General features: G+C 36.2%; 1 protein-coding gene across 1 annotated transcript; it reads right to left on the bottom strand.

Annotated features, from left to right (window-relative positions):
- Window positions 1-2,121: 2,121 nt before the first annotated feature.
- On the bottom strand, window positions 2,122-25,718 carry LOC105058794 (alpha-glucan water dikinase, chloroplastic). The gene is given in 37 exon segments (XM_073249277.1): window positions 2,122-2,420; window positions 2,541-2,656; window positions 2,813-2,905; window positions 2,980-3,153; window positions 4,685-4,783; window positions 5,667-5,777; window positions 8,159-8,284; window positions 8,530-8,662; window positions 13,328-13,431; window positions 13,522-13,735; window positions 13,948-14,054; window positions 14,130-14,140; window positions 14,143-14,305; window positions 15,308-15,391; window positions 15,559-15,711; window positions 15,899-15,958; window positions 16,055-16,117; window positions 16,196-16,258; window positions 18,450-18,635; window positions 18,713-18,802; window positions 18,928-19,090; window positions 19,739-19,873; window positions 20,943-21,031; window positions 21,156-21,290; window positions 21,484-21,582; window positions 21,699-21,811; window positions 21,914-22,099; window positions 22,102-22,246; window positions 22,410-22,582; window positions 22,585-22,633; window positions 23,482-23,659; window positions 23,743-23,834; window positions 24,006-24,084; window positions 24,184-24,262; window positions 24,265-24,292; window positions 24,376-24,417; window positions 25,260-25,718. Coding segments are annotated over 37 exon segments (4,410 nt in total). The 5' UTR covers window positions 25,530-25,718; the 3' UTR covers window positions 2,122-2,215.
- Between the last annotated feature and the right edge of the window lie 2,080 nt (window positions 25,719-27,798).

The raw sequence follows: 27,798 nt of genomic DNA on the forward strand, positions 1-27,798 counted from the left end.
ATAAGTTTTTAATGTGCTATCCCAAGCATGAGCTCCTGATCAGCTGATCCAAGTATAAGCCCGTGAAGGCTGTCTCAGATATAAACTCCTGATGGGCTATTCCATGACGAGGCTAGTTCAAACAATATCTTTTTGTTTCATGTTGAATTTGTCATATCAATTTCAGTTTGAAACGTGATTAAAACAAGTATATCAGATCTATATAGTCATACTGTCAATTACTGGTGCATATATATTTAATCAACACACAATATACTCATGCTAAAATTATACATGAAACAGTTGTATTTCAAGTATGACAAATCCATCCATCCAAATCCAACGATATAAATTCAACGATATAAATCCAATGGTAAAAACAACATATATAATGGTGATCATGTATAGGGATTCTTATTTTTATTCGGTGACTGATTTAAATATAAAAATTGATGAGCTCCTCAATCTACAAATCCGAAATTAAGATATTTTATTCGATATTTTCTTGTACAATAATTACATCTCTGCATGATTAGGATTAAACATAAAATTTATGTATGATTAAGAACAGAAAAATTATGAAAAAATTCTTAAACATTATAAGTTCAAGGCTCTTCTAAGATCAACCAATCGATCTGGATTATGTAGGTATATGGACCCTTCATTGATCTATAAAACATCTAGAGAGAGAAAATCCAAAGAGAGAGAGAAATAATTTAGAGAGAAAATTTTGGAGAGAGAAACTAATAGAGAGAAAATAGAGAGAGAAATTTTTAGAGAGAAAAATTAGAGAGAAAGATAGAGAGAGGAGAGAGAGAAGTTCTCTATCTTTTTTTTTTTTCTTTTCCTTTTCTCTTTTTTTTTTTCCTTTGGTTCTACTCACGTCTTCTTTCTTCTTCTTCTTCTTCTTGTTCTTTGAAATAGGGGAAGGAGAAAGACATGAGCCCAGCCACCTCCCTAGCGGCGGCCCGATGAGTGGTGATCTCTCGTGATGGCGGATGGTCCGACGGCCTCGGATTCTCAGTGATCAAGGTCATCCGATGACGGCAGCCGGTCCGGTGGAGAGGAAAGAAAGAAACAAAAACAAGAGATGTCCGGTCTCCTATAAAATCCGATAGCCGACAACCAAATCCGGCCTTCAAAAGCTTCAGGGGGTTTGGGAAAGAAAAGAAGGAGAAGAAGTGATCCTTATCTTGTCTCTGATGAGAAATCGGCAGCGAATCATCGAAGAACTTTGACGGAAATCTAAAGAAGATCTTATGGGTTTCGCCGACAATTTGATTGGACAGTTAGACAAAGCATTAAGGAAGATGGGGGGAATGATTTATAGATCTGGATCCTAAGGCTTGCTGGAGTTTGAACGGCTCAGGACTCCCTATCGATCGGACTTCAAAGAGGACTCCAAGGAGTCCTCTTCCATTCTCTTTTTTTTTTTTTTTTTTTTTTTGCCCTGCTTTAGATTGGTGCAGAAAAGAAAATCTAGGTTATTACATCACATGCTTTGCTCTTCGTTCATTTGAATTTTGAACCGATGAGATTTGCTTTTTCCTGCTTCCAATAAGAAGTAAAATCTCAAGGAAAACGAGCAATCTTTTATGGAAATATACTCTGAAAGAAAGAGTTGCGCCGAAATGTAAGCACCGAAAGAAGTAGCTTCTTCACTGATTCACATCAACCACTGCTCTCTGTTCCTCTTTCCTCTGATGAGGACTGTCGTGGAAAGTAGTGTAAAGCTGTTGTCTGAAGGACGGGCAAATTTAATGGTCCATTTTATGCTTTGGCGTGTTGAGTCAAAGACTTGATAGCATGTTAACGAACATCTCGGCCAAGTCGAGAACCTCGTAATGTACTCTCTTTGACTAGGGTCGCCTCGACTTGGACTCATTATTTACATTTATAGAAGTGGAACACAACAAAAGCATGTGTGATCCTGTAGCAATAAATGGATTGTAAATTAACATTTTTTTTATGAAAAACAATTTTATAAATTTTATTATGTAGAACTGTTTATATTTTCAATTCATGAGTTATTATTTGCACAAACAACTTGTAGCCGGTAGTTCTAAACTTACAAGAATAACAGGAGCTAAGAAGAGCAACGTAATGGTGACAACAGGATTCTTTTTCTTCTCTCTCTCTCGCTTTCTTTCTTTCTTTCTTTTCTTTTTTTTTTTTTTTTTTCCTGATGCTTTGCCGCAAGCAAAAATTGCAGAGCTTGATGTTCTACAACAGCAAATCACATCTGTGGTCTTGTTTGGACAACAAAAATTTCCCCATCCTTAACCACACCTTCAATATCTTGCGGAGAGCCATACAATTCCTCAACTGCAGCCCCGGCTTTAGCAATGCTGGAGAGGATGGACAGCCGGAAATTGCGATCCATGACCAGTGCATCGGATGTATAGTCGAGCACCACCTTCTCTTCCTCATCCATCGGCACACTGTATTTGACCAACACAGAACGATCCGAATAAAACCCCTCTACAGCTCATATACATCTCTGATAATCAAACACTTCCTAGTTAAATATTTGGGTCTTCTTAGATAGGAAATTGACTGACCTGTCATAAAGCCCTGCACCAGCATAACCTTCTAAATCTTCACCATTAGAGTCAGATCTGAAGATAATCGACCGTCTTATGAAGAGGCCAATTGGTTTGCTTGGGAAATTCAGGACCTACAAAAAATCGAAATTTGAAATATTTGGACTCCTGAAGTATAAACAACGACAAGATATATTTAATGAGAGATTAATCAGCAATAAGAAAAATGATCTCAAACTGAATGCGCTCAGCATTGATGAAGATGGAAAGCATAATTCCGGTACACGTACCTTGGGAGAGTTGAGGTCATTTTTCTTGCAGATAAAGCTCAGTGCACGACCTGGATAGGCTCCTACTAGAGTTTCTCCTAGTCCTTTCACCACCTACATGAAGAAGTGGATTCATGTTACAATATGAAAGCAGCAGAAGGACGTGGTTCGTCTTCCCATAAACATACCTCAGCATATATCTCTGATGAGTCTCCAGATGAGGGATTAGTAGTATGGATGACAAATGCATAGTCTGCACTTATGATTTCTTGAACCAGGACAGCCATGCAGAGAGAGTCATGGTCTAACTTGACCTTGCGGGAGCTGAAGTATGCTCTCTCATTCCACTTTGAACCCCACACCTTGATGAAACAGACCAACAAAATCTGGTTAGACGAAAGCCTAGAGAAAGCTAAAGAAGACAAGGAGACCAAGTGAAGATGAAAATTGTAAGTCACAGAAATAACATTCTGTGATCGTCAATTTAAATAACTGGAATTCCTTTTATGAAAAACTCAAATAAAGGCACAGAAATAAAGGTGCAGGGCCCCTATAACTTGATTACAATAACAAGCACCACTGATTCGATTAATTTTCAATTCCCTTTCCATATTGTAAGCTTTTGGCTTATTTGGATTTCTTGACTGTTAATGCATATTCTCAATGTTCATCAACATCAGTATAGGTACCTTACATTTACAACCTACATATGCCAGCAACTGGACTGGTCCACAGTAATTACACGAAGACATGGTATAATCAACAAGGATGGGTTCAGCATCCAGGCTCACATCATATTTAAGGATGTGACAATGAATAGGACCCTGATGTATACGAGCACTAAAGATATTCAACATGGGATTAATAGTTAATTTGATGTGTTCACCTTAAACTCTGAAGCTCATGAATCTATTTTGTGCAATATGGGAATATGGTTTATTAGGCAATATTCAGATAATTATAATTCCGTTTACATAGCTTCTAACCTTAAAGTACACTAAATAGGGCCACCTTACCTTAATGCCCTCATTGGAAGAGAAGAATAGGAGAGAAAAGAAAAGAATGAGAGAGAAAGTTAATACTTTCTCTTGGTTGGGAATTTTTTTATAAAAGAAAGAAAAAGAAAAGGAGAAAAACAGAGAGAATACAAATCTCCTCAAATCTGCAACTTTGTTGTCCTCCAAATCGAGCGGATTTGGAGAGAAAGGAATCGAGAGTTAGTAAATCTTTTATAATTTCCATCTTACCCCTTTAATAATGAAGAACAAAATTAATATTACATTTCAATCCTAAGGCTTATTTCAAGCCTTCCACCTAAGCCTCTCATCCGATTGAGACTCCTGTGGATAGGAAAAATCAACTAAAACAAAAGGAAAGATGGAAAAAGTTAAAAGATAAGATCTTTTCTTGATTTCTTTTTTGGACTTATTGGGTTCCTTTCAAAGGTATAACAGTAAAAGAAGGTCTTAACATTTTCTTTCTTTTCCTTTCTTCTTTGCTTCCAATCAAGAAGATAAAAATTATTTTCTTTTCTTTCTTTAAACTCCCAATCAAAAGGAAAGAAATATACTTTTTTTTCTTTTCTTTTCTTTTCTCTCCTTACTATTTTCCTTTCTTTTCTTTTCTTCCCCAAACTCCCAACAAAGGCGTAAATATATTGTTTTTGAAGTTCAAATATATTTAAAGTACAAATGAAATAGCAAAACTTCTTAGATAAATTAAGAGAAAAATTAAAAAAAAAGGGGGATCCCAAGCAAGTACCAGATGAGGTGGTACACAGGGCATCCCCCATGGAATTCAAAATCTAGGGTAGAAAAATTATAACATCCATGCCTGTTCCCATTTAAAACCATTAAAATGTCTTCCATCTATACTAGAGAAAGTATTTTTCACCTTTTTTACTGCCATCCATGCTTGTTCCCATCGATGCACACCTTCATCACCAGGCCATGGCATTCCAGCACCCTGCATTTTCTCCTTAAGCTCTTGCACCTGAAACAACATGTATCATCTACTAGTGTAACATCAAAAGTAGTTAACCAATGAAGAATAATGATATAATGGCGCCCATCAAGAATATTGATACATTAAATTAAACAAAATCAAGCACATACACAGGACAATGAAATCCAATTCAAATGCTGCGATGTTAATTGCAGGTGGCTAAGAAGAAGTGATGCAGTCAATCACAAGCCATGTACTTCATTGTGTTAGATAATTAAGCCAAAAAACCTAAAGAGCATCTCAAGGTCTACATCCACTGGACCATATCATTTTTCTGAAGTTTATACCAGACGTTGAAGTGAGCATGGAAGTAAGATGTAAGTTTCTAAACACCTCTTTATTCCCTTCCTTTTTCATGGCATGTCGATTAAGTAATTTTGCCCATTCAATTTGTTACTTGACTTTAGCTCATCAAGGATAATTACAGGATATATTCAATATTTTTATGGTTATTTATATGAAATGAGGGTCCAGATGCTTTTTGGAGAGAAGCATAAAAGAAATAGAGTTTCTATAATAAACTTTTTAGAAATACATGGATATTTTCAGAAGCTTCTTTCAGAATTCCTGGTGTGGATTAATGCTTTTGCAGAGGGATGTCTTCATAAAAGTGATCAAGATTGTCTGCACTTCCATTACTTGCTAATTAAACTCTCTTCTATTAGATTTAAGTAATTTCATTAGATTTCTCCATAAAAATAAGCAATTATTTGCTTCCCAAATGTACAGCATATGAAATACTTCTGAACCGTAAAACATAAAAGTTATTTGCCTGGTAACATGCAGAGACATGTTTTGGGAACTCCTGCGGGTGACTGTCTAATTGAGAGTGCTTTTAAATGCATTTGCCCTAAAAGCTGGAGAGGCTTACCAACTGAGGTGAAGCTGCGAGCTGCAGAGCCACTTTGCGTATTTCATGAAGTGCACCAAATTCTCCTTGTCTTAACCTTTCCTTTAGCATCTGTAGGTTGTCAGCTACAGCCTGTACTCAACAATTTTACACAAAAAGGAAAAGGAAAAAGCGTTATGACAGAACTAGTATTTGGCATGGCATTGTACTTATGAACTTAAAAATCCTCATCAAGTAAGAAACTAAAATAAAAAAAGTGAACTCATGTAATTGATAGTTGCATTGACTTATTAATCTAGCTGACTGCTTCATACACAAATTTCCCATAATGGGATTCATGAATGTGAGGACCTAGTCCCATATCCGTTGTGTACTGGATAGTAACTGTGCGCAAAAAAAGGACCAAGCCATGAATTCGACCTGAACTCTGTCTCTTCGGTTTGATTTATATCATTTTTTTTTTAAAAAAAAAAATTCAGTTTAGTGTTAGTTTGAGCAAGGCTTGAACCGAAAAAACTCAGTACAGTTTCATTTTTAGTTTTCAGAAAACCAATTCAAACCAACCTGACCCATATGTGTGTAATATACATATGTATATTAATTTTTAAATTCTTATAGTTTCTCATATATATATATATATATATATATATATATATATATATATATAATTTTTATATTTGGACTTAGCCAAGCCCATTTAGCCTAATCCATTGAACACCAACCTATATGAAATGGAGTTTATATGTTTAGACTTAGACCAGCCCATTTAGCCAACCCATTAAATATCAACCTAATAAAATGAACTGAACCGAATTCCTCAAGTTGGTTTCAAGCAATTTTTATATATGATTGGTTCGGTTTCGGTTTCGATTTTAGAAAACCAGTTTAAATTGATTCAATTTGGAGTTTATCTCCAAGCTACTCAACCCAACCTATGCACACCCCTGCTAAGTAGATCTTAGGTACATATACACAAACAAGAAACCCCAGTAATATCTTTTAACAGCCTTTTTGAATGAGGTCTTAGATTGCTACAAATGATATCAAATAGGACCCAATCTATGGCCCATGTGAACTAGGGGGGCACTATAGCACCGACTATTTTGGAACTAACCATGGGCCGATCATGGTATTTATGATTGGATTTGATTAGATTTGGATCTTTAGCCTAGCAAAGATGCCAGGGCTTAAATGGAGAGTGTGTTTGAATCCACACAGACATGTGTTTAGTTTCACATTGATTATATATCATTAAGTCTTAGGTACTTATACAGGACTAAGAAACTCAAGTAATATCTTTTGGCTAGCATTTTTGGATGAGATTCTAGGTTGTTACAATGAAATTGAAACGATAGAATAAAACGTAAGACCCAAGCCATTCTATACACAGGTAGCAACATGCCTAGAAACATGCAATTAGCTAATTAAGACAATGCAATCTTGACTACAAATGATTATCAATGCAATTTTCATGAAGTAGAATAGATTTCTTACTGCAATCAAGAAGAGTAAGATTTCAAAAAAAATGTAGTCATATGTTTAAAAGGAGAAATGGATGGAAAATAATTACTCCACATTAGAGATAGACAAGGCCTGTTATATGCTATATCTATTGTCTGTTTGGCTTTGCATTCACATATGCTCAAAATTTACACACTTTATATAAAGTTCAACTCCTCTAAAAAGTTGAATCATTTTCAATGCCTATAATTCGATATGCAACTTGGCTTTGTTTGTTATGATAAAATAATAATCCCATGAAGTCTAATAAATGATTATTTAGTATAATCCTATAGTTTTCTTTTACCATTACGGGCTTGTTTGGCTGTCTGGGCCAAAATCCTATAGGATTCATCGGATTGGCCAGCACAACTACAAAAATCAGCCTAGGCTCGGCTTGTTTAGGCAAAAATCCAAAGGCCTTTGAAGTGGGCTGGCCCAAAACAATAGACCTGAGCAGGACTTTTTTCTTTCTCTGTAGGATTCAAGCCGGCCCACTCCAAAGGCCCATGGGTTTTTGCCTAAACAAACCTTGCCTAAGCTGATTTTCTTAGTTGTGTTGGCCCAATCCCATGAATCCTATAGGATTTTGGGTCTAGATAGCCAAACAGCCCCTACATAAATATCCTAAACTCCATGTTATATGGCACCAAAATATCTTAGTAAATATGCTTTTATCTATGTGTTCCTCTAAGAATGTTGAATATGTGTATGCATATCCTGGTATCAAGACATCACAAGGAACTATGCTCCCACCTATACCTAGTATATGGAAAAGGACAGATTTATATCTATATTTCGTATTGAGATCAAAAACAATCACAACATTTTGCTCTTTTAGTCCATTTAATCCCCAACAGTTCAGCTATAAATTGTTAGAATAAACAATTATCAACTTAAGCATAAAATAAGAAAAAAATCCACAATATGACAAACATATCTTCAGAGCTTTCTTGCTTAGATGTGCATATCCATGATGCAAAGCAGCAATAAGGAGAAAATATAAGATCAACCTGGTTAATATTATCCAATAGAACCTTCTCAAAGACTCCAAATGGTAGTGCAACTGATGTTGGAATTCCAATCCAAGATGGCACTTTTCCTTTTAAAAATGAGATGTTACGTGATTTAGCACCAACCTAAGAATACAAATACCATGGTGTTAGTTAAACAAACATTAAGGAAAGGTAGCTTATGAAATGTAGGTAAAGCAAGCCAACAATAATTGGGGTCCATATGTCTGCAGATGCAAGAACAGTTCCTATTTGGCTAAAAATGAAATAATGTTCTTGGATAACACTAAGCAATTTAAACATTAACTGTTAAGTTGTAAAATGTTGAAAAGTATTCATAAGGAATGTTAAACATAAGTTACAATACTAACCATTTCACTGGTAAATTCTTCAGCTGATATGGCATATCTACCAGCAAACTGCTTCCTGACCAAAGTTAGAGATGGTGGAGACTGATCATCTCCTATGCCAGCTGAACTTGATATTTCACTCTCATCTATTTCACTATAGTCAAAAATTGAAAACAGAAAAGGTTAGTAATGTAGAGTTCCTATTACTGAAGTACACAGACCTACCATCTAGGAAAATATGGAAATAAAAGAGCAGATAAAGAAAAATATAAAACTGTAATTGTGATACCCCAAACCAGCTGCACAAAACTTAAAGCAAAGGTTAAAAGATCTTGCACAAATTGTAAAGCATCAGGAAAAAAAAAACCCGATAAAGAAGACTCCACCTCTCGATTTCCTGGTGGAAATCGAAGTTGAGGAGTCCAAATCCTCCCCCCCACCTCTATGTGAAGGGACCAAATCCCTTGTGAAACCCCCCACCATCGGCCTCCAACTGTCACCGAGAAGGACCCATCTTCCTCTTCTCGAGTTCATTGGAGATTTTGGCTCAAACACTGCTAGAAAAGAGATAAGAATCCTCCAACCACAAGTTACTTTGGTTTGCCATCCTTCCTAGCCCACAAGGCATGATTTTTCGGCTAGCAATCGTCGGATTTTTCCTAGAAATCCCTACCTCTTTTTTCCCGGATTTCTAGCCCTTCGTTTTGGTTTTCGATGCCGGTAATCATCGCTAACTGCCGGTTTGGGATCCTCCAGCGCACCATCGCAGCCTGGCCATCGCCAGCGGTGCTCTACTATTTCAGGAATAAAAGGGGGAAGTAGTCCCCTATTTCACCATGGAACCAAAGAAAGAGAAAAAAAGAAAAAGCGAAGGAAAAAAAAGAGAGACATTCTCTCTCCTCCATCCTCCCTTCTCTTTCTTCACATGCTTCCACTATTTTCTCTCTGTTTCTCCTCTACTTTCTCACTAAAAAAATCTCACTTTCTCTCTCTATAAGTTTCTCTCTCTAAAAGTGTCTCTCTCTAGGTGGTATCTTTTTTCTAGAATTTTCAAGATCTTAGAAAGATCTTTGAACAATTTGATCGACCGTGATGAAAAGGGCCTTGATCTATGGTCAGCGAGCAGCAGCATGCCGCCCTTGGCTTTGTCAAACTGTTGGAATTTAATCTCTTGATTTCTATTGACCTAGACTAACCATGATCAGATAAACTCATCTTAATTGGACCGATCGAAATGTCAATCGCTATCTCTTAGCCATTGTGAATGTCTATTAGATTTGGTCGTCTTTGATCTCTATGGAGTCAATTGTATCTTATTGATCTTGACTAAATTGATCGAATTGACCTCTAATCATTGGATGGCATACTGACCTCCACCTTGACTCTTGACGGACACTACTGATTTTGATCATGCTCGATCTTTATTGAACCATATGTATCATAGTCTGAATCTTGATCAGATGAAATTAGATAATCGAACCAATCCGAACCATTGAATGTGACTACCGCCAATCTTATCTTTCTATTATTAGCCATATCCTTTCTAATTATTGGACTCAATTCTATATAGGGATGTAGTCATCTCGATAAGATGTTCAAAAGTGGGATACTGCGATATGATCTATCGATTAAAGATTTTGAAAAAAAATCTAGAATTATTTAGACTAATTGGAGTATATTTGTGGTAAATAATGATTCACCTTCTCTAGATTTTTCATTTATATAATATTATTTTGAATATCGAATAAATTATTAATGGATTTATATATGATTTATAAATCTTATGAAAATATATTTTGAATGAAAATGGATTTGGAACTTCGAAATTATATTTCTTGTACTATTGCTGTAATTGTTTACTAATTTGAAATCATATATGCATATTTTGATTTGATTATGAAATGTGTTGTTTAATGAAAAGAATTTTGATATGAATTTAATTTAAACTCTCAACCTGATTATGTTCTGAACTCTGCCTATTGAGGATTATACATTGGCACTCTAACTATCACCGAGCTTATGATTCTATTTTTGGCTTGGCCACAGGGTATAAATATGGTATTCCAGTCAGGATCATAGGTATATGGCATTTCGACCTGACCACAAGGTATAAGTGTGATATACCGACCCCACCATAGGGTGTAAATATGGTATTCTAACCCGACCACGCAATATAATTATGGTATTCTGATCCGACCATAGGGTATAAGTATGGTCATAGTTAAAGGTTGATGAGTTGAATGAATTTATTTAAATCAGATTATTGAATATAATTTATTTTGAATCAGATATATGATTATTTGAATGATAATGACATTACTGAATTCGTGTTCTAACAATGAATTTGATTATGTTTGTGCATTGATTATTGATAAATTATATTTTGATTATTATAGCCTATATTATCACATGAATTATCTAATCAAGGTATTCGTTGCTTATTAGGCTATCAAGTAATATAATGAGAAAAGAAAAGAGAGTATATAATGAGCTTGACAGCCCAATAAGGAACGAATATCTTGACTAGATAATTTGTATGATAATATAGGTTGCAATAATCAAAACACAATTTATCAATAATCAGTGCATAAACGTAATCAAATTCATTTTCAAAACACGAATTCAGTATTATCATTATCATTCAAATATTCATTTACATAATCATATATTTGATTTAAAACAAATCATATTCAATAATCTGATTCAACTTATCAGTCTTTACTTATGACCACACTTATATCCTGTGATGGGGCTGAAATATCATAATTATATCTTGTGGCCTGGCAGGAATATCATATTTATATCCCATGATGGGACCAGAATACCACACTTATACCCTGTGGTCAGGCCGAAATACCACACTTATATCCTATGATTAGGCCGAAACACCCCACTTATACCCTATGGCTGGGCCAGAAAGAGAATCATGAGCTCAATGATAGTTAGAGTGCCAACATATAACTCCCAATTGATAGGATTCAGAACATAGTTAGGCTGACAGTTTAAATCCAATATGTATCAAAATTCTTTTCACAGCATAACATATTTTTATAATCAAATCAACATATGCATATATGATTTCAGATTAGTAAATAGTTACAGCAATAGTACAAAAAATATTACTTCAAAATTTCATATCAATTTTTATTTAAAACATATTTTCATAAGATTCATAAATCACATATTAATCTATTAACAATTTGTTCGATATTCAAAATAATATTATATAAATAAAAAAATCTAGAGGCGTATCATTACTTATCTCACACATACTCCAATCAGTCCAAATAATTTCAAATTTTTTTTTTCAAAATCTTTAACCAATAGATCATAGCATAGTATCCCACTGTTGAACATCTTTTGTCGAGACGACTACACCCATACAAAATTGAGTCCAATAATCACAAAGGATATAGTCAATTATAGAAAGATAAGATTGATGATAGTTACATTCAATGATTTGGATTGGTCCGATCATCTCACTTCAGCTGATCAAGATCAAACTATGATACATGTGGTTTAATAAAGATCAGCGTGATCAAATCAGCAGTGTTTAATAAGAGTCAAGCTGAAGGTCGATATGCCATCCAATGATCAGAGATCAATTCGATCAAATAACTTCATTTAATCATGATCAGATTAAGATACAATTGACTTCATAGCAATCAAAAGCGATCAAGTCTAGTAGAATCTAACAAGGCTAAAAGATAGCGGCTGACGTTTTGGTCCGCCCAATCAAGATAAGTTTGTCTGATCATGGTTAGTCTAGGTCAATAAAAATCAAGAGACTAAGTTCCAACAGTTCGACAAGGGTCAAGGTAAGACCGGCATGCTGCCTACTTGATGACCATGGATCAAGGCCCCTTTCATAAGGGCCGATCAAATTGTTCAAAGATCTTTCTAGACCTACAAAACCCTAGAACAAAGACACCATCTAGAGAGAGACTTTTAGAAAGAAAAACTTGTAGAGAGAGAAAATATGATTTTCTAAAGAAAATAGAGAGAAACTAGAGAGAAAATAGTGGAAGCACATGAATAGAGAGAAGAGAGAGGGAAGAGAGAGTATGTCTCTCTTTTTTTCCTTTCCTTCTCTTTCTGTTCTTTTTTTTTCTTTGGTTCCACAATGAAACAAGGGCTTACTTTCCCTTTTATTCCTGAAATAGTGGAGCACCACCGACGTGGCTATGGCCGGTGGCTGCTGGGGCTGTGACAGTGCCACCCGAGGATCCCAGACTGGCGGTTAGCGATGACTATCGGCACCGGAAAAACCAAAAAGATGGGGTGGAAACCAGAGAAAATAGTTGTAGGGATTTCTCAAAAAAATCTGGCGATTGCCGGCTAGAAAATCATACTTCGTGGGCTAGGAAGGATGGCAAACCAAACTAACTTGAGACTGGAGGATTCTTACCTTTTTCCGGTAGTGTTTGGACTGAAATCTCCGACGAACTTGAGTGGAGGAAGATGGGTCCTTCTCGGCGAGGCTTGGAGGCCAACAATGGGGTTTCACAAAGAACTTGGTCCCTTTAAATAAATAGAGGTGGAGGGGGAGGAGTTGGACTTCTCCTCAACTTTGATTTCCACCAAGAAATCAGAACGAATTCATCAGGTTATTTTTTTTTTTTTTTTCTGGTGCTTTAAGAATTCATGCCAGATCTTTTTAGTCTTGCTTTAAGAGTTGTGTGGCTGGTTTAGGGTTTCACAATAATCATTTAATGGGAAGAGAAGGACCAGTTTCCCTGGTAAAGAGCAGAACAGAGTCACATCACAGCAGCCTTCAAATGTATTTGAAGTCTGTTTCTGATGGGAAAAAAGATCCTACTTGTATAAGATATCTGAAGAAGTAGGTTTCAGGCGAAACAGCTTCCCTTCATTTCCTTGGAGTTCAGTCAGAATGCTGGAGTCAAAGCATGTAGCAAAGCAAACCTGCATAACACCACATGCAGCTGTGATATTCCATAATGATTGCATATAAATCCAAAACTTCAGATCATAAATGGGCATCTAGACAATTACCTTACTATTTCTTGCTCTCACGGAGACATGAGAAAGAACATCTGGCATGTCAGGTGTCAGCACAGCCACTGTGCCATCTGGTATTTCCTCCTCTCCCTTGACACTTCTTGCCACTAAAATTGTAGGCCGTCCATAAGATTTGTTCTGAACAGCAAGCAGTTCATCTACAACAGCAACATATCCAGCAACTTCAACAGGGCTTATAACCTGCCAACTGTTCCAGCCAACCAAGATCAGATTAGAAATTTGAATAGAACTTCCAAGCAAAACATGTAAATGTCATCTAAATTCAAGGTTAGTTAAAACTAGCTCAATGAAACCGAGGCAACAAATGATGTATCAAAACTCAAATATCGAATATACAAAGATCACTTTACTGACTTCCAAAGTTGCGAGTAAAATAAATGTCGGTAGTGTTTTCACAACCTTCCCAGATGTGCCACTTTCCGAAGAATAGGATCTAGTCGATTAAGAAGTGCTGATAAAGAGGCAGCTGATCCTCCACGAATAACTTCTTCAGTAAATATGCTTATCTGCAGGACAAATTCTTGTGAGTGAGAACTTTGAGTTAAATTAGATGTTGTAGCATTTATATATAAAATACATACTGCCCATTGATGACTCCAAGCAATGATCCAAGGTATTTGGCAGAAGGTTGCAGGATTTGATGGTAGAGCTCTGCCTTGCTTGACAGGGCAAGCCGGGTTCTATCAAGAAATGATTTTGCATATAATGCCCATTGATCATCCTTTTCCTTGGACATCTCTAGAGCATGATTCCATCCCTGAAAGAATATTACCAACTTAGATTCACTCCTTTGCTGCACAATAGCTATACCTAATACACATTTTGGTTACTAGGTATGGTCTAGAATCTGAAAGACCTCAAGGTCAAAATGCAATCTGAATATGAGATCAACTAAATAACTGGAAAGCATCATGATTAATACAAAACATAAATTACACATTTGTTCAACTCATTTGGACAGGGAGCTATCCATATAGATAGAGAGAACTTAGTCTAATGCAAAATGTGCAATGTAAAGTTTCTGCTGTGTGTTAGCTTGAATGGCGGCAATGAGAAAGTTTTGACTTTGCCTAAAATTCATAGTATCAGGCTACCAGGTAAGGTAAGACTGCTTAACTTTCATATTAGTATGATACATATTGGATAACAGAAATAACAAATAAGCTGATAATGCTATAAACGTGCATTCCAGTTTCAACAACTCTAGTACGAAAATTCTCTGACTAATTCAAAAACTCTCCAGTTATTCTTTGAATTCTTCAAAAAATCTGCCCCTGGATCTATACCAATTCAATGAAAAAGTCGTATTTCTATAAACTGCCAATAATTTAATGTATAATTTCATATCTTTTCAAATATTCTCTGAATTATTCTGACACCTCTGCTAATCTCTGTTTACTCTTTTTTATTTTGTTTAACAATCAGAATCTCTCTCTCTTTTACTCTTTATATTCGATGTTCCTGAACTTCTACAAAATAATGAATTTTCACACTTGGTGAATAATTCCAAGTCTTGCGAATTTGCTATGTGCTTGAAAACATCATAGCTTTATTGTATGTGGTGTTTCATTTGTGAGAAATGCAAGTAGTGCTTTCCTAGTCTTCTGTTACCAGAATGTAGAAGGTTGAGTGTTAACCGCTTCAATAGTATTCACATCCAGTCAAAAGTAAACATGAACATACTAAGCAATGTTAGTCGCAACAGACTAATTTAATTTCTAAATGAGAATGAACCATGATATAGTAGATAATATAGTACCTTCAAGCAGTATATGAGATCCTCGTTATCATCTGTTGACAAAGCAAGATTTTCAAGAACTAGGGTAATTAAGTACATGATTTTCTGCCAAAGAAAACCACAGAGATGAGTTCTCACATGTGCATGCACACAGACACACAAATACAGAAAACAAAAGACAAAACAGACTTTAAAATAAAAGACTACACAGAACGGACAAAGTGGTTGAAGAAAGCAACAGGAAGGCATTAAAGATAAATGTCATGAAAGACCTCTGGTTCAGCATCATTCAGTTCTTCATATGCCCTTTCAATTGCTGTCCTGACTGTAGAATCGAGGGCGATATCCAAAAAGATAAGATCCTTCAGACGTTCATGGGAATTGAGTAGCAACTGTCGAAGTTCCACTCGTGCCTCCAGCAAGCCCTGAAAGGTCAGAATTCTATCAGCTAATATACAACTAAAAACAAAACTACCATTTTGTCTATTTGTTTTGGTAGTTAGGACCAATCTATTCAGTGGTGGGGTTTCATGGACTGATGGACAAGAAAAATCAAAATAATATAGTACAAAGTTGTCTGTGAATATGCTGTAAATGCAATAGGATAATGACCTCAAGCAGTGGCTCCACCATTTTATCTTCAAGGTGGTCTAGTATAAATTCCAGCACGTCCTGCTCAAACAAATTCAAAATGTATATTCATAAACTAGGTTTCATAATTAGGGATTGGTGCCTCAAAGTACGTCATATAAGTTTAGAAAAGTTTACACAAAATCCAGATGGCAAACTCCTTATTGGATTTATTTGTACGCCAACCATAAAGCCTTCACCCTGAAGAAAATAAGAAGGTTCATTCATGAGTATCATGAACAAGAAGTTGTTGGAAAGCATATAGATGAGAAAAAATACCTCAGATTTGTAGCCCATACAAGTTGCAATAGCAGACTCAAGATCTGCACCTGAGTGGACAGCCTAGAGACAAACCATAGACAATGAAGTTACTGTAACATAGTCTGTAAAGAATAAATATAAAAGGCATTATCACATATTGCAATACAGATGAACATTAACAAAAGATTATATGAAAGGGCCAATTGATCTGCTAAGTTTTTCGATTACTTAATATGAAGCAGTACAGGCCCATGTTTCACTAACATAATAAAGATCTCCACCGAAGCCTTTATTGACAATTATAACAGTTATAAAAGCCATTATTTGCCCTATATGTTGATTTGGAGTATTTTAGTATCACAATAATGAATGTTCTAATGCCCATTATATGATAGCATTATAATGGTAAAAATAAACAGAATAAAACGACATCATTCTCCAAATTGCTGTTTGCTTAATAAAAAAATAAGGTGCAAGAAACCTTTTCGGAGGGAAAATTGTTATGAAATTTTGAATTTGGAAAAGTTTTAGGTAGAGGGAGAAGGAGGGAAGAGGAGGGAAGGAGATGCGAGAAACCTTATTTAGGGAAACAATACAAATGCAAAGTAATGGCTGTTATTCCCATGAGGCCATGATATATTGGCTGTCATTACAGGACAACAGTCAAATAACTGTTATTCCCTTATATTACAGCCATTATAACAGGATAATGTGACATAACAGCAGTTATCTAAAGACCCATAATCATTATCTACTAACATAATGCAAATGCTCATGGTTCAACTCCACCTGAGCATTTAACTCTACTTCAATTTAATTACAAAAATGAGCACTGTAATATCCTTGTCCCATTCTTTGTCCATTTTCTTTTTCACGTCCATGGCACATGCAAGAACATTCCATTGTATAACATAAAACCCCTCCAAAACCATCATAACAGCAGCACAATGTTATAATGGCCCATTATTGTTAACTGCAGAACAGACTTGTAAATTCTGCAAGGATGTCAGATGAAATGAATGATTTTAATGCTACCTAGGGGTCAAACATCTGCATTTACAAAATAGTGATGCATAATATGACCTAATTATGGCATACAAAACTACAACCTACATAGTCAATATTAGCTTGCAATAAACTTCACTAAGCATCAGTTTATCACCAGTAGGTTTTTTCTATATAATTTAACAAATTTAACAAGTTAAATGATATTGTAGAGAAACTATTCTACATTATCGCTAACACTGCTACACCGAGAAACTTGAAAATGTGCTACAAAATGCATGCAGGTAATATATATATGGCGACCAGTGAGGAGGGGGAGAGGAAGAAGGAAAGGAAGAGAGAGGGAGAAGCAAGGAGAAGGGAGAGGGAGAGGAAGAGAGAGCCTCCAGAGGCCACCGAAGGATAGCCAAGCTCGGAAAAACCCAGAGAAGGGTGGAGCGAGGGAAGGAGAGGGAGAGGAAGAGGAGGTCGTTGGAGGGCACCGAAGGCCTCCAAGGTACTGGCAAGCCCGCCACACCCGCCATCATGTCAATGAAGGCCGAAGGAGGGGCTTCGCCCTCCTGATCAAAATAGGGGCTTTGGCTCTTGTTTTGATTTTTTTTTTTTTTTTGAGTTGATCGTGTAAAGTCGGCAATTGTTAAGTTGGCAAAACAATTGCCGTCACTTGTTTTAATTTTTTTTTTTTGAAAATTCTCAGTTGAAGTCAGCAACCGTAGCTGATTTCACACGATAAACTCAAAAAAAAAAAAAAAAAATCGAAACAGGGGCTGCAACCCCTATTTCGATTAAGAGGAGGGCGGAGCCCCTCCTCCGACCTTCACCAGCATGGCAGTGGGCGTTGTGGCCTCACTAGCAGTCCGAGGGCCTTCGATGCCCTCCAACGGTCTTCTCTCTCCCTCTCCTTCACTCCCTTCGCCATCCTCCAGATTCCGCCAAGATCGGCAGCATCACAACAAGCTCAGTCCTCTGGAGGCCCTCTCTCCCTCTCAGACTTCCCCCCCCTCTTCCTCTCCCATTATCTCTTCGCCTCTCTATGTTGGTTCAAGTCAGGTATGAAATGACACGGGGGCATATACCGAACCATACCGCTGGTCGACCGGCCTGAGCTTCAATACCGGCATAGTGAATCTTGATTATCACCAAAAAAAAATATTTTTCTTTTTCATTAAGAGTTTCTCTATGGAAGATAGTTTCTCTTTTACAACTAATATGTAAATACTAGGATTTAAAACTATCTCAAGCATGAAGCCTTAAGCACCCAACTAACCTTCAAAGTCCTCATGTAATTTCCTAGATCACGCAACAGTCCCTCCTTCTGTTCACTTCTGAAATTTGGTTCAGAATGAATGGCACGGTCATAGCTTAGTAAACGCTCCCTTGTTATGCCGCTTTTATTCAAGGTATCCCAGTAAACTTTTATATCAAAATCACTTTTAATGTAATCAATTAATGCCTGCAAAGAGAATTTGGTCAGAGTTTTCATAGCAAATGAAAAATGCAAAGCCTTCAGGCAATCTGCACATCAAGTACCTGACAGATTACAACATCATCTGGGCTTGTATTATTATGTAGCTTCTGATGCCATTCCTCCATCATCCCACCCTTGCAATTGTTATTTCTCTACAAGTACCAGCATTATAGATGGTGTTTTAGAAATCACAATTCAGACATGGCTCCAAATCTAATTTGCTACTAATCCACCCAGTTAAGTTTACAAAAAGAAGACCACAAATAAACAGCAATACCTGGATTACCAAGATCTCATCCCGGATACGTTGCCCAACATCCCCTTCACCCCCACGACCAACGGTGGACATGATCATTCTCAAGATCTCCCTGTACTGGGGGCACATTTTGTACATATTCTGAAGCAGGTCCGTAAGCCTGTCCTGAGCTTTACTAATCTCACTGTAATTGGAAAATAAAAAGTTTTATTATAAGAAGATATTGCATGTCTTTCAAGGTAACATATTCTGAAGCAGGTCTCTGCATGCTAACATTGGAAAGGCCTATAACTGTTTGTCCACAATTCTCGAAGGAAAAAGAGAAAGGTACTTTTAGAACTTCTGAAGGAAATGGAGGTGCTGAAAGGGTCTGACTACAGTGGTTAGCTATTTGCAAAAGACACCCATCATGAAGGGTAGAAAAACCTCCCCGCTTGACTGAACATGGGTAGGAAGTACTGAAGAGAATCCAGGAGAGCAGAGCGGATCAAAAGGAGGTTGTGATGCCACCCACTCAAGATTGTCAAGATAAGGAATTTAGATGGATTGCAGTATCCCAAATAATGTAGGGATTATCCCAAAATAATGTGGGGATTAGGGCGTCAGCAGGGTTATCTATTCACCTTTTCTACTTGGCAACTCGAATCTATATGGCACATTAACAAATGGGTTGTGCATACAAACAGGCCTCTGCATTATCTCTCAGGCAACTCATATAGGTCACTTTGGACCTAGTTATGCTCAACTTTCTTTCACTTAGCTTTTTCTTTTTCTCAATAAACTAATCATAGTTCACCAATTCAGAAAAATAAGAAATTATTAAAATTTATACCGTGGTTTCACATTGTAGTTCTTATTCCATATGAGTTGTCTTGTAGCCATAAATCTCATCCAAACCAGAATTCCAGCAAAACCCAGTTGCCCAGCATCTCTGGCTTGCTCCATCAGATCTGCTGCAATATTAAATCTGTGACAGAACAAAAAAAAGGTCTATTATTTCAAGAAACATGAGCAGCACTCATGAACAAATCCTTCTTCTATATGATTATATGAGTAAGATGAAAACGAAATATGCATGGAAAGAAGAGGAATTCAGCCTTTGCAAATGCTACCCCTCAGAATGGGAGGGGGGAAATGGAGTCTGAAAATGAATACATCTACCTAACAAATACTCTACAATTCGTCATAGGAAACAAGAATTTCTGAAGAAAACAAAGTATATGATTGAACAAATTTAATCATAAGTATCTCTTAGAATCAATAAATCAACATGCTGAATAAAAACCCAACCAATATATATAGAACAAATTAGATGGGAAAGAGTCATAGTTTTTGCCATGGTTCAATTAACGAAACTCAAATGACTTAATTTGCACCAACTATGGAAAAGCACCAAAAATATAGGTAATGGTAACATCAAACATATAATATCATGGGCAGTCCAAATATGCATGAAACACTATTATTACGGGCTGCAAAATAGACACATGAAAAAGACCAAAAGTTTATACCAAATAAACATGACGACCTGAAAAGTTCTCAGTCTAAACCCATTAAAACTAATTATGAAACTGTTCTATGAAATACTTCTACATCAGAAAAGAACACTGCATGAAAGAGTTGGTACATGTGCGTATGGAACGTCATCAACGCAATATGCTAAAATTAAATTGTTGACCAGGAAGTTTTAACATAGAAACTCTTATTTTGAATATTATTAAGAAAATTAAGGACTTATAAATGCAGAAAATGAGACAAGAAAATGCCTGCATCATCTGTGCTCAGTCCGTAATAACAGCTATACCTGTTGCTACGCATATGTTAGTTTTATCTTTTTATTGTTTATCTTTATAATATGTAAACATGAACATCCTATACATAAAAAAAAGTAAGAAAAAAGCTTGTAACATCATTTATTAGAAAAAAAAGAAATCACCTCTTCTTAGAACTCTTGTATAGCCAAGAAAGAACTCAATGTACAAGCACACCAACTAAAGAAATGAAATTGAAAATAAAACAAGTGAAAGATGCTAGACCTATGCATAAGAGATCTCTGGGCATCACTTTCCAATTCTGCAATCTTGTCCAGCAAGGACTTTGCAGTATCTCTTCCATCACCAGCATCCTTTTATTTTAAAAGAAAAGAAAAGAAAATTTTAAGTCTAGAAATACTTTATGTCATCAATCACATAAAAGCTTTTTTTAATGAACCTTAAAAAAATAGACAAGGAAATACAAAGAGGAGCAACCTTCCTACTCTTCGCAGTCTCACTACCAAAATCGATGTAAAAGTCAGAACCATTATTCTTCATCCATTTTCCATCAGAAAGCAGGACAAAGGGCATTCCATCGTAATCCCCTCCATCAATCTCTATTTCAATAGCCTGTACTTGAAACATCAAAATTAAATGTGAAAATCATTTCAATTGAACAAGTATGATTCCAACATATCCAGCTTAGATATAAATATTAGTTTGTAAGACATGAGCCTTTCTACCATGCTACTCAATAGCACAAATAATGGTTAAAACTGCACAAAGTTGGAATGTCCTAGGTTCCAAGAAAGGAAGACTATACCTGGTAAAACATATCTGCAGAGAAAGCCTCGCCAAATGGGGTCTGACATGACTTGTCTAGCAATACTGAACCTGGAGGCAGCATGCTTGAAGGGGGCACCTTCATGATTAAATAATCACCATATAAATGAAACAGGCAATGGATAACAAAGCAGTTCCATCAAATGAAAGTTAAACAGGGTTCCAAAAGGAAAATGGGAGATCTTAAAACATCACCATCCACTCTTCAGCCTTCTTTGATAATGCCCAGTGAAGAACAAGTGGCCCTTTCCAATCTGTAGCCAAATAAACCTTTGTCTTACCAAGAGCTTTGGTGACAAGTACCTTCACACCAAGAAAGCAGGCTCATAGCTTTAAAGAGAATCATGTACAAGAAGGAAGAATTAAAAAAATAGAATCAAGTCACTGTTAACTAAAGTTATCTTACCAGAAGCCCTTATCATCCAGCTTAAAATGTTGCTTGTTCAGAATGACACTTCCATCCTGCTCCTCTATAGGTTTTAAACACAGTTCTAGAGCTGTTGAAGCTTTTGGTAAGTCAGAGATCTTCTGTTCTACAATTTCGGGAGCATGTTTATTGAGAAGCTGCATGATGTCCCTTTTTTTGCGCTGAATTTTTCTACAGTGAAATACTTTGCAGTCTTCAGTTGCTTGGAAACTTTAGTCTGTATATTTCCCTTCATGATCTTTTTCCGTAGCTCAGCAAGAGATATTCCTTTATCTAACTCAAGTTGCAGTTCTTTCCTTGCTTCCTCAAATTCCATCTATTTGACATAAAACCAAATCAAGATTCAGAAAACCAGAGAAGAAGAAGAAGAAGAAATATAAGTTGATGATGATAAATTGATTCATGTAATTTCCATAACAATGAACGAGCAAAGCAAAAGTCTAAGAGATTGTCAAGCTGTAGGTGGTATAGAACATCACAAGTTGCTTCTCCGGAGGATAGTTTGGTTTCCCGGCTTTCTCCCACCGTATGTATGCTTGTACTTGGACAAGATCAGTGGGAATTTCATCCTCAGTAGAAGGAGATCTCCTAGTGCTATCCTCCTCAGCGTCAGGCTTTTTTGTCAATTTTGCTCGGAGTTCCTTTATGGAATACCTCTACTAATTTCCTCTAGTAACTCTTCTCTCGCTGCTTCATACTCCTCCTGAAAGATGTTACAGACTCCACCTACTAAGTTGTTCTACATTACAATGATACAGGAATGTGGTTGGAATTGTTGAAGTATAAATTAAGTGACATAACTTGTAAGAATCCTATGTCACTGTTAAACATGAACAAAGTATGCAGTGAAATGTGTCTGCCAGAATAAAGTCAAAAAACTTCTTTCTGGCATTACTTGTGTAAACTACATGAAAGAGCATAAAATTCAAAGGTTGTTGAGATGAGCCTTTACGATGAAGAAATTAAAAAGAAAAAAAAGAGGTTAGCAATCATTATATCTACTTTTGCATATAAGGTGATGACAATGCTGAGAAGAATAGGAAAAAAAACTAAGGGCCTGTTTGATAGTGTTGTTGTTTTGTATCTTTGTTCCCTGCATCTAAGTGAAATAGTCAACGGAGATTGATGTTGGAGATAGCATTTGCATGACCATCCACAGGAAGATTTGATAGGACTCTTTAAGAAGGCACGTTAATTTGGGTTGAAGGATGTGGAGGGAAAGACCTGAGGTTACATGGGTGGACATAGTGTTGGAATGGATACCGAAAAGCTTAATGTAACTCTAGAGGTAGCCCGAAATAGGAATAATTGGCAAATACCATCACAAAATAGTGGGAAGAAATCTGGATATTTCTAACATTGAGAGAAAATCCAAAAGAACGATAAATGAAATACACAAATTCAATCTTGAGGAGCTGATCGATACATGAAATACCCAAACTCAATCAGGAAGAGCTGATATACAGTCATGATAAAATTATTTCCGGCAACTAACTGTATAGTATTATAAACTACATGAAGTGACTCACAAACAAAAAAATCCTGACTTACCTCCTCTTGATCAGGTGTATATGTTTGTCTACCCTTTCTTTCCCACCTCAGATATGCTTGAATCTGCACAAGATCCTCTGGCAGGTCAACATTTGGATTCCCAGAGACTGAAGCATTTTGCTTTCCGTAGCCCTTTCCAGATAGTTGAACCTGGAAGTTTTGACCGTTGTTTTTAAACCTGCCAGGAAGAAAGCAATTAAGTAATCTCAGGATGTGCTGCTAATCAACATATGGAATGGTCACAAGCTGAATACAACTCACCATCTGTTTTGTGCCTCGTCAAGTACAAGAAACTCAAGTGATTGTATTTCAGGATCATCAATCTCTATGGTCAATGAGGAGTCAGAACCAGACTACAGGAAAGGTAGAGAATATAATTAATTTCTAATTATTAAAAAAAAAAAAGAAATCCCAGAGCTTGCACCATATGGGTGTCCAGTCTTTGTAGGCCAGCCTTCTTGAAGTGATCTGGATACATTTTATTGTGGGTACATCAAAGTTTTGTCATGTTTTTAGTGACTTACTTTTACAAAAGGTGTCCGAAGAGCACGGTTTTTATATACTTTTGTTCCATCAGGATGACGAGAAGGAAGAAACCAATCCCTGAAAACATATACAAGAACAGAAAGAAGAAATTATAAAGGGCACAAACTGGTGGCACACAACAAAACAAAGAACTCGCAGTATAGCATCTAGACTTACTTTCTTCTCTGACGAATTGCACCCCAGTGAAGAATCAAGGAGCCACTGCTATTGGTAACTTGAATTTCAATCTGAACAGGGAACCTGAACTAGGGCTGCGAATAGCAATCTGTTCGATAGCAGAGACAAGGGATCGGGTTAGGAAATCCATTTCCTTGCATTGAATCTAAGAATTTCATAGGTGATAAGTACCTGCAGTTCAGAATCTGAGTCCAGGTTGAATTTCCCAGAAAGCTGCCCCATTAAGGAAATTGTCAGAAAACAGACATGTTAAACATTTTGGATCCCTAATGTACTGGTGCAAACAAATTTGCCAATTGATGATTGATTCGCTCTTGCTAATAATTGTTGTTGTGATGCAGTGCTGTGTTTATAGTACTGATTGAGCTCAATAGCTCGGAGAGTACATTAAGGTCAGTGATGGGTGAAGAAAAAAGATGCAAGGTAAGACAATACTAGTAAAGATAATGATTGTGGGATTATTCTGCTACCAAGAGGGGAAATGCAAAAGCTGCATATCTATCGCAAGCCTAACTCAGCCTTATTGGTGTATAATTTCTTGGCTGCATCTCGAGTGCAGCATATAATTAATTCCGAGAAGCTCCTATGGACATAATTTCAAGAGAATCTGATGCGACAGGTGTACTGCTGGCAATTATCTTCTTTTCCCTGAGCACCCAAAGAAATTACTTTGGTATTTCAACATCATATTCAGAAACTCCATGATTCATGGAGCAGGTAAATTCCTTCCAGTTATCGTAATTTATTCTATTAGAAATGTGAAATAGGTTAAAATTCTATATACTTCATGAAAGCGATGGATATTTGTCAGTTGGAACTTCATCCGAAATTCAACAGCACCCCAATCTATTGCAGTACGAACGTATGATCACCAACGGTGGCCGAGATAAGAGAAAATTTGCAGACAGAGCATGCCCAGGAAAATGGGAGAAATTATGCGTCATTAGTTCGTGATGGCCCAAGGGCGGACACTCGAGCAGATAAAATGGTGTGATATCAGTGTGTGCGCTTGCAGACCATAGACTCATTGCGATAACGAGGGAAAAAGAGATCACCTCCTCCGAAGCAGGATCTGCAGCCAAGACGGCACGAGGAACCGCGGACACCGCCCTGCGCCTTTGCTCGGAGAATTTTGTCTTGGCCAGGCTCAAATTGTTCCCAAGGAATCTGGTAGCAATCAGCGGCTTCTGGTGCCGGTGAGACCCCGATGGGACTCCACACAGAAAACTTCCAGAAATCCTCGGATGAGCTCTACTCTGATTCTCTACAACACAAGGCCGACGAAGAGCCTGCTTGGGTACGCTGTGTCCCAGAGCTTCGCTCATGTTCCCTTCGGCCACCGGCAAAAGAATGCCGATAACTGATCAGCAGCAGCTAGTAAAACTTGTTCCTAACAAAAGGAATTTCCAGATCGATTCGATTGCCTCTATTTCGATCTACGAAGAATTCGAGCAACAAATAAATAAGTAAATAAATAAACCGGATCGGAGAAATCCTTCTTACACTCGCCTCCTTTTGTCGCCTGTGAGAGAGAGTGTGATAAAGCGGATCGGAGAAATCCTTCTTACGCTCGCCTCCTTTTGTCGTCTGTGAGAGAGAGTGCGTGTGGGCCAGAGTGAGCGAAAGCCGTGATCCCACGAATTAGAAGACGCTCTCCATCTCGATTGTCGCCTAGCGAGTCTACGTGGCGCGTTCGGTTGGAGGACCCGAAACGGTTCCCCGGATTGTGCCCCCGGTTCACATTCACGCTTCACGGCCTTATAACGGGTCCACCTCATGGATGACGTGGCACCTTCAGGAGTGGAGTGTGCTGTGCTTGCTGATCCGGGCTATGCGGGGATTCTCAGATACTGGGGACACGTGGTGGAATGGTGAAGTTCCACGCGTGTAGCCGACTTGAAGAATCGAGGCTCGTCACGTGCTTTAGTATCGCAAGCAAGGGCGGCCACAGGAGGCACGGGTCCCAGCGAATATCTGGGATATTTTATAAAAAAAATCTAAACATGCCGGCATTGTCCCGACTCGGGATGGGAAAGCGTCCCTTACTTTCGATCAAGAAAATTCAATATATTTTCTTAAATTTTTTTAAAAAATAATTATGTAAAAAATTTTAAACTATTTCAGACTTCTAATTTTCTCCTGATCTTTAATTTAATACGGTTAAATTATTCAATTTTTAAATTTATTTAGTTTGATCATCATTATTAATTTTATGTGTCTAGTTCATAGAATTGTAACGCAATACCATGTGATTTACTTAGTGATAGATAATGATAATGCAAAATGTGATATCACATAACAATTTTGTCATGGCAGACAATATTGATGACCAAGATACAAATTGGATGAATTTAAATATTGATGATTTGATTATATTAAATTAAAATTAATAATATAATAAAAAATATAAAATAGTTAAAATAAATATAATTGATCATAAAATAAGAAAATTCAATAGATCAAGCTTCAAGTTATACCACAAATACGAATCTTGTCTCATTCATCTGAACTTTTTATTTTTTGCTATCATAGATGTAATTTTTTTTTATCAAATTGTAGATGCAAATTGTGAATTTGATGCTACCAAACTCATAAGACTTATTTTGTTTATAGGATTTGAGGAGGGAAACTGTGATTCTTAGGAAGGAGAAAAAATTTCTCTCGTTTAGTTGGAGGTTCAAAAAAAAAAAAAAAAAAAAAAGGAGATTGGAACAAGATGTTACTTTGAGGATGTCGATTTTTGGAATTTCAATAGAGAATGTCGTTTTTTGGAATTCCCAAAGGATGAGAATTAGAGGTATTTTTTTTCCAAAAATATCATTTTAATACTATCTTTTTATATTATATTGATATAAATATAAATATAATATTAATATATATAATATAAATATTATAATATTATAATATTAAAGATCTAGTGGGAGAAGGGGCACTATCCACTTTTGGTGGGGGTACAGCTAATTCAAGATCCTTCTATAATTGCAAATCAAGATGAATATATTTATTGCAAGAATGTATTTTTATATATACGAATAATCGAGGCTTATCCTTGTTGATGATCTTTTACTTTGACAGTACGTAGAGTTCTTCGAATAATATGGTATCTTGTATCAAATAAATTTTTAACCTTCCTCCTTTTACTAATACTATAGATTATTCTTATAAATTATGGTAAATACCAAATATAGTGATTTCAAATCTAGAGTTTAATTGTACTCTGGTAATTTTATGTAACGCTGAGATTGTTTTTTAGAGATGATAGTAAAAAAGTTAATTTTAAGTATTCGTATATTAATATACCAATACTTATACTAATATTTTATTAATATAATATTTATAATTAACATCATTATTAATATCTATATTAATAAATATTATATTAAATAACCATTATTTATTAATATTAATATAATATTTATATATCAATTTATTATTATAATATTAATATATATTCATATTATACTAATAATAAATTATTTGATCCAATATTATATTATATTATACTAATATAAATATTATATTAATATTTATATAAGATTTAAGAGTAAAAAAGATATGGTCTTTTATCTATTAAGAATATTTATATAATTTTTT

This window comes from Elaeis guineensis, chromosome 15, assembly GCF_000442705.2.
Source record: "Elaeis guineensis isolate ETL-2024a chromosome 15, EG11, whole genome shotgun sequence".
Classification (NCBI taxonomy): Eukaryota; Viridiplantae; Streptophyta; class Magnoliopsida; order Arecales; family Arecaceae; genus Elaeis; species Elaeis guineensis.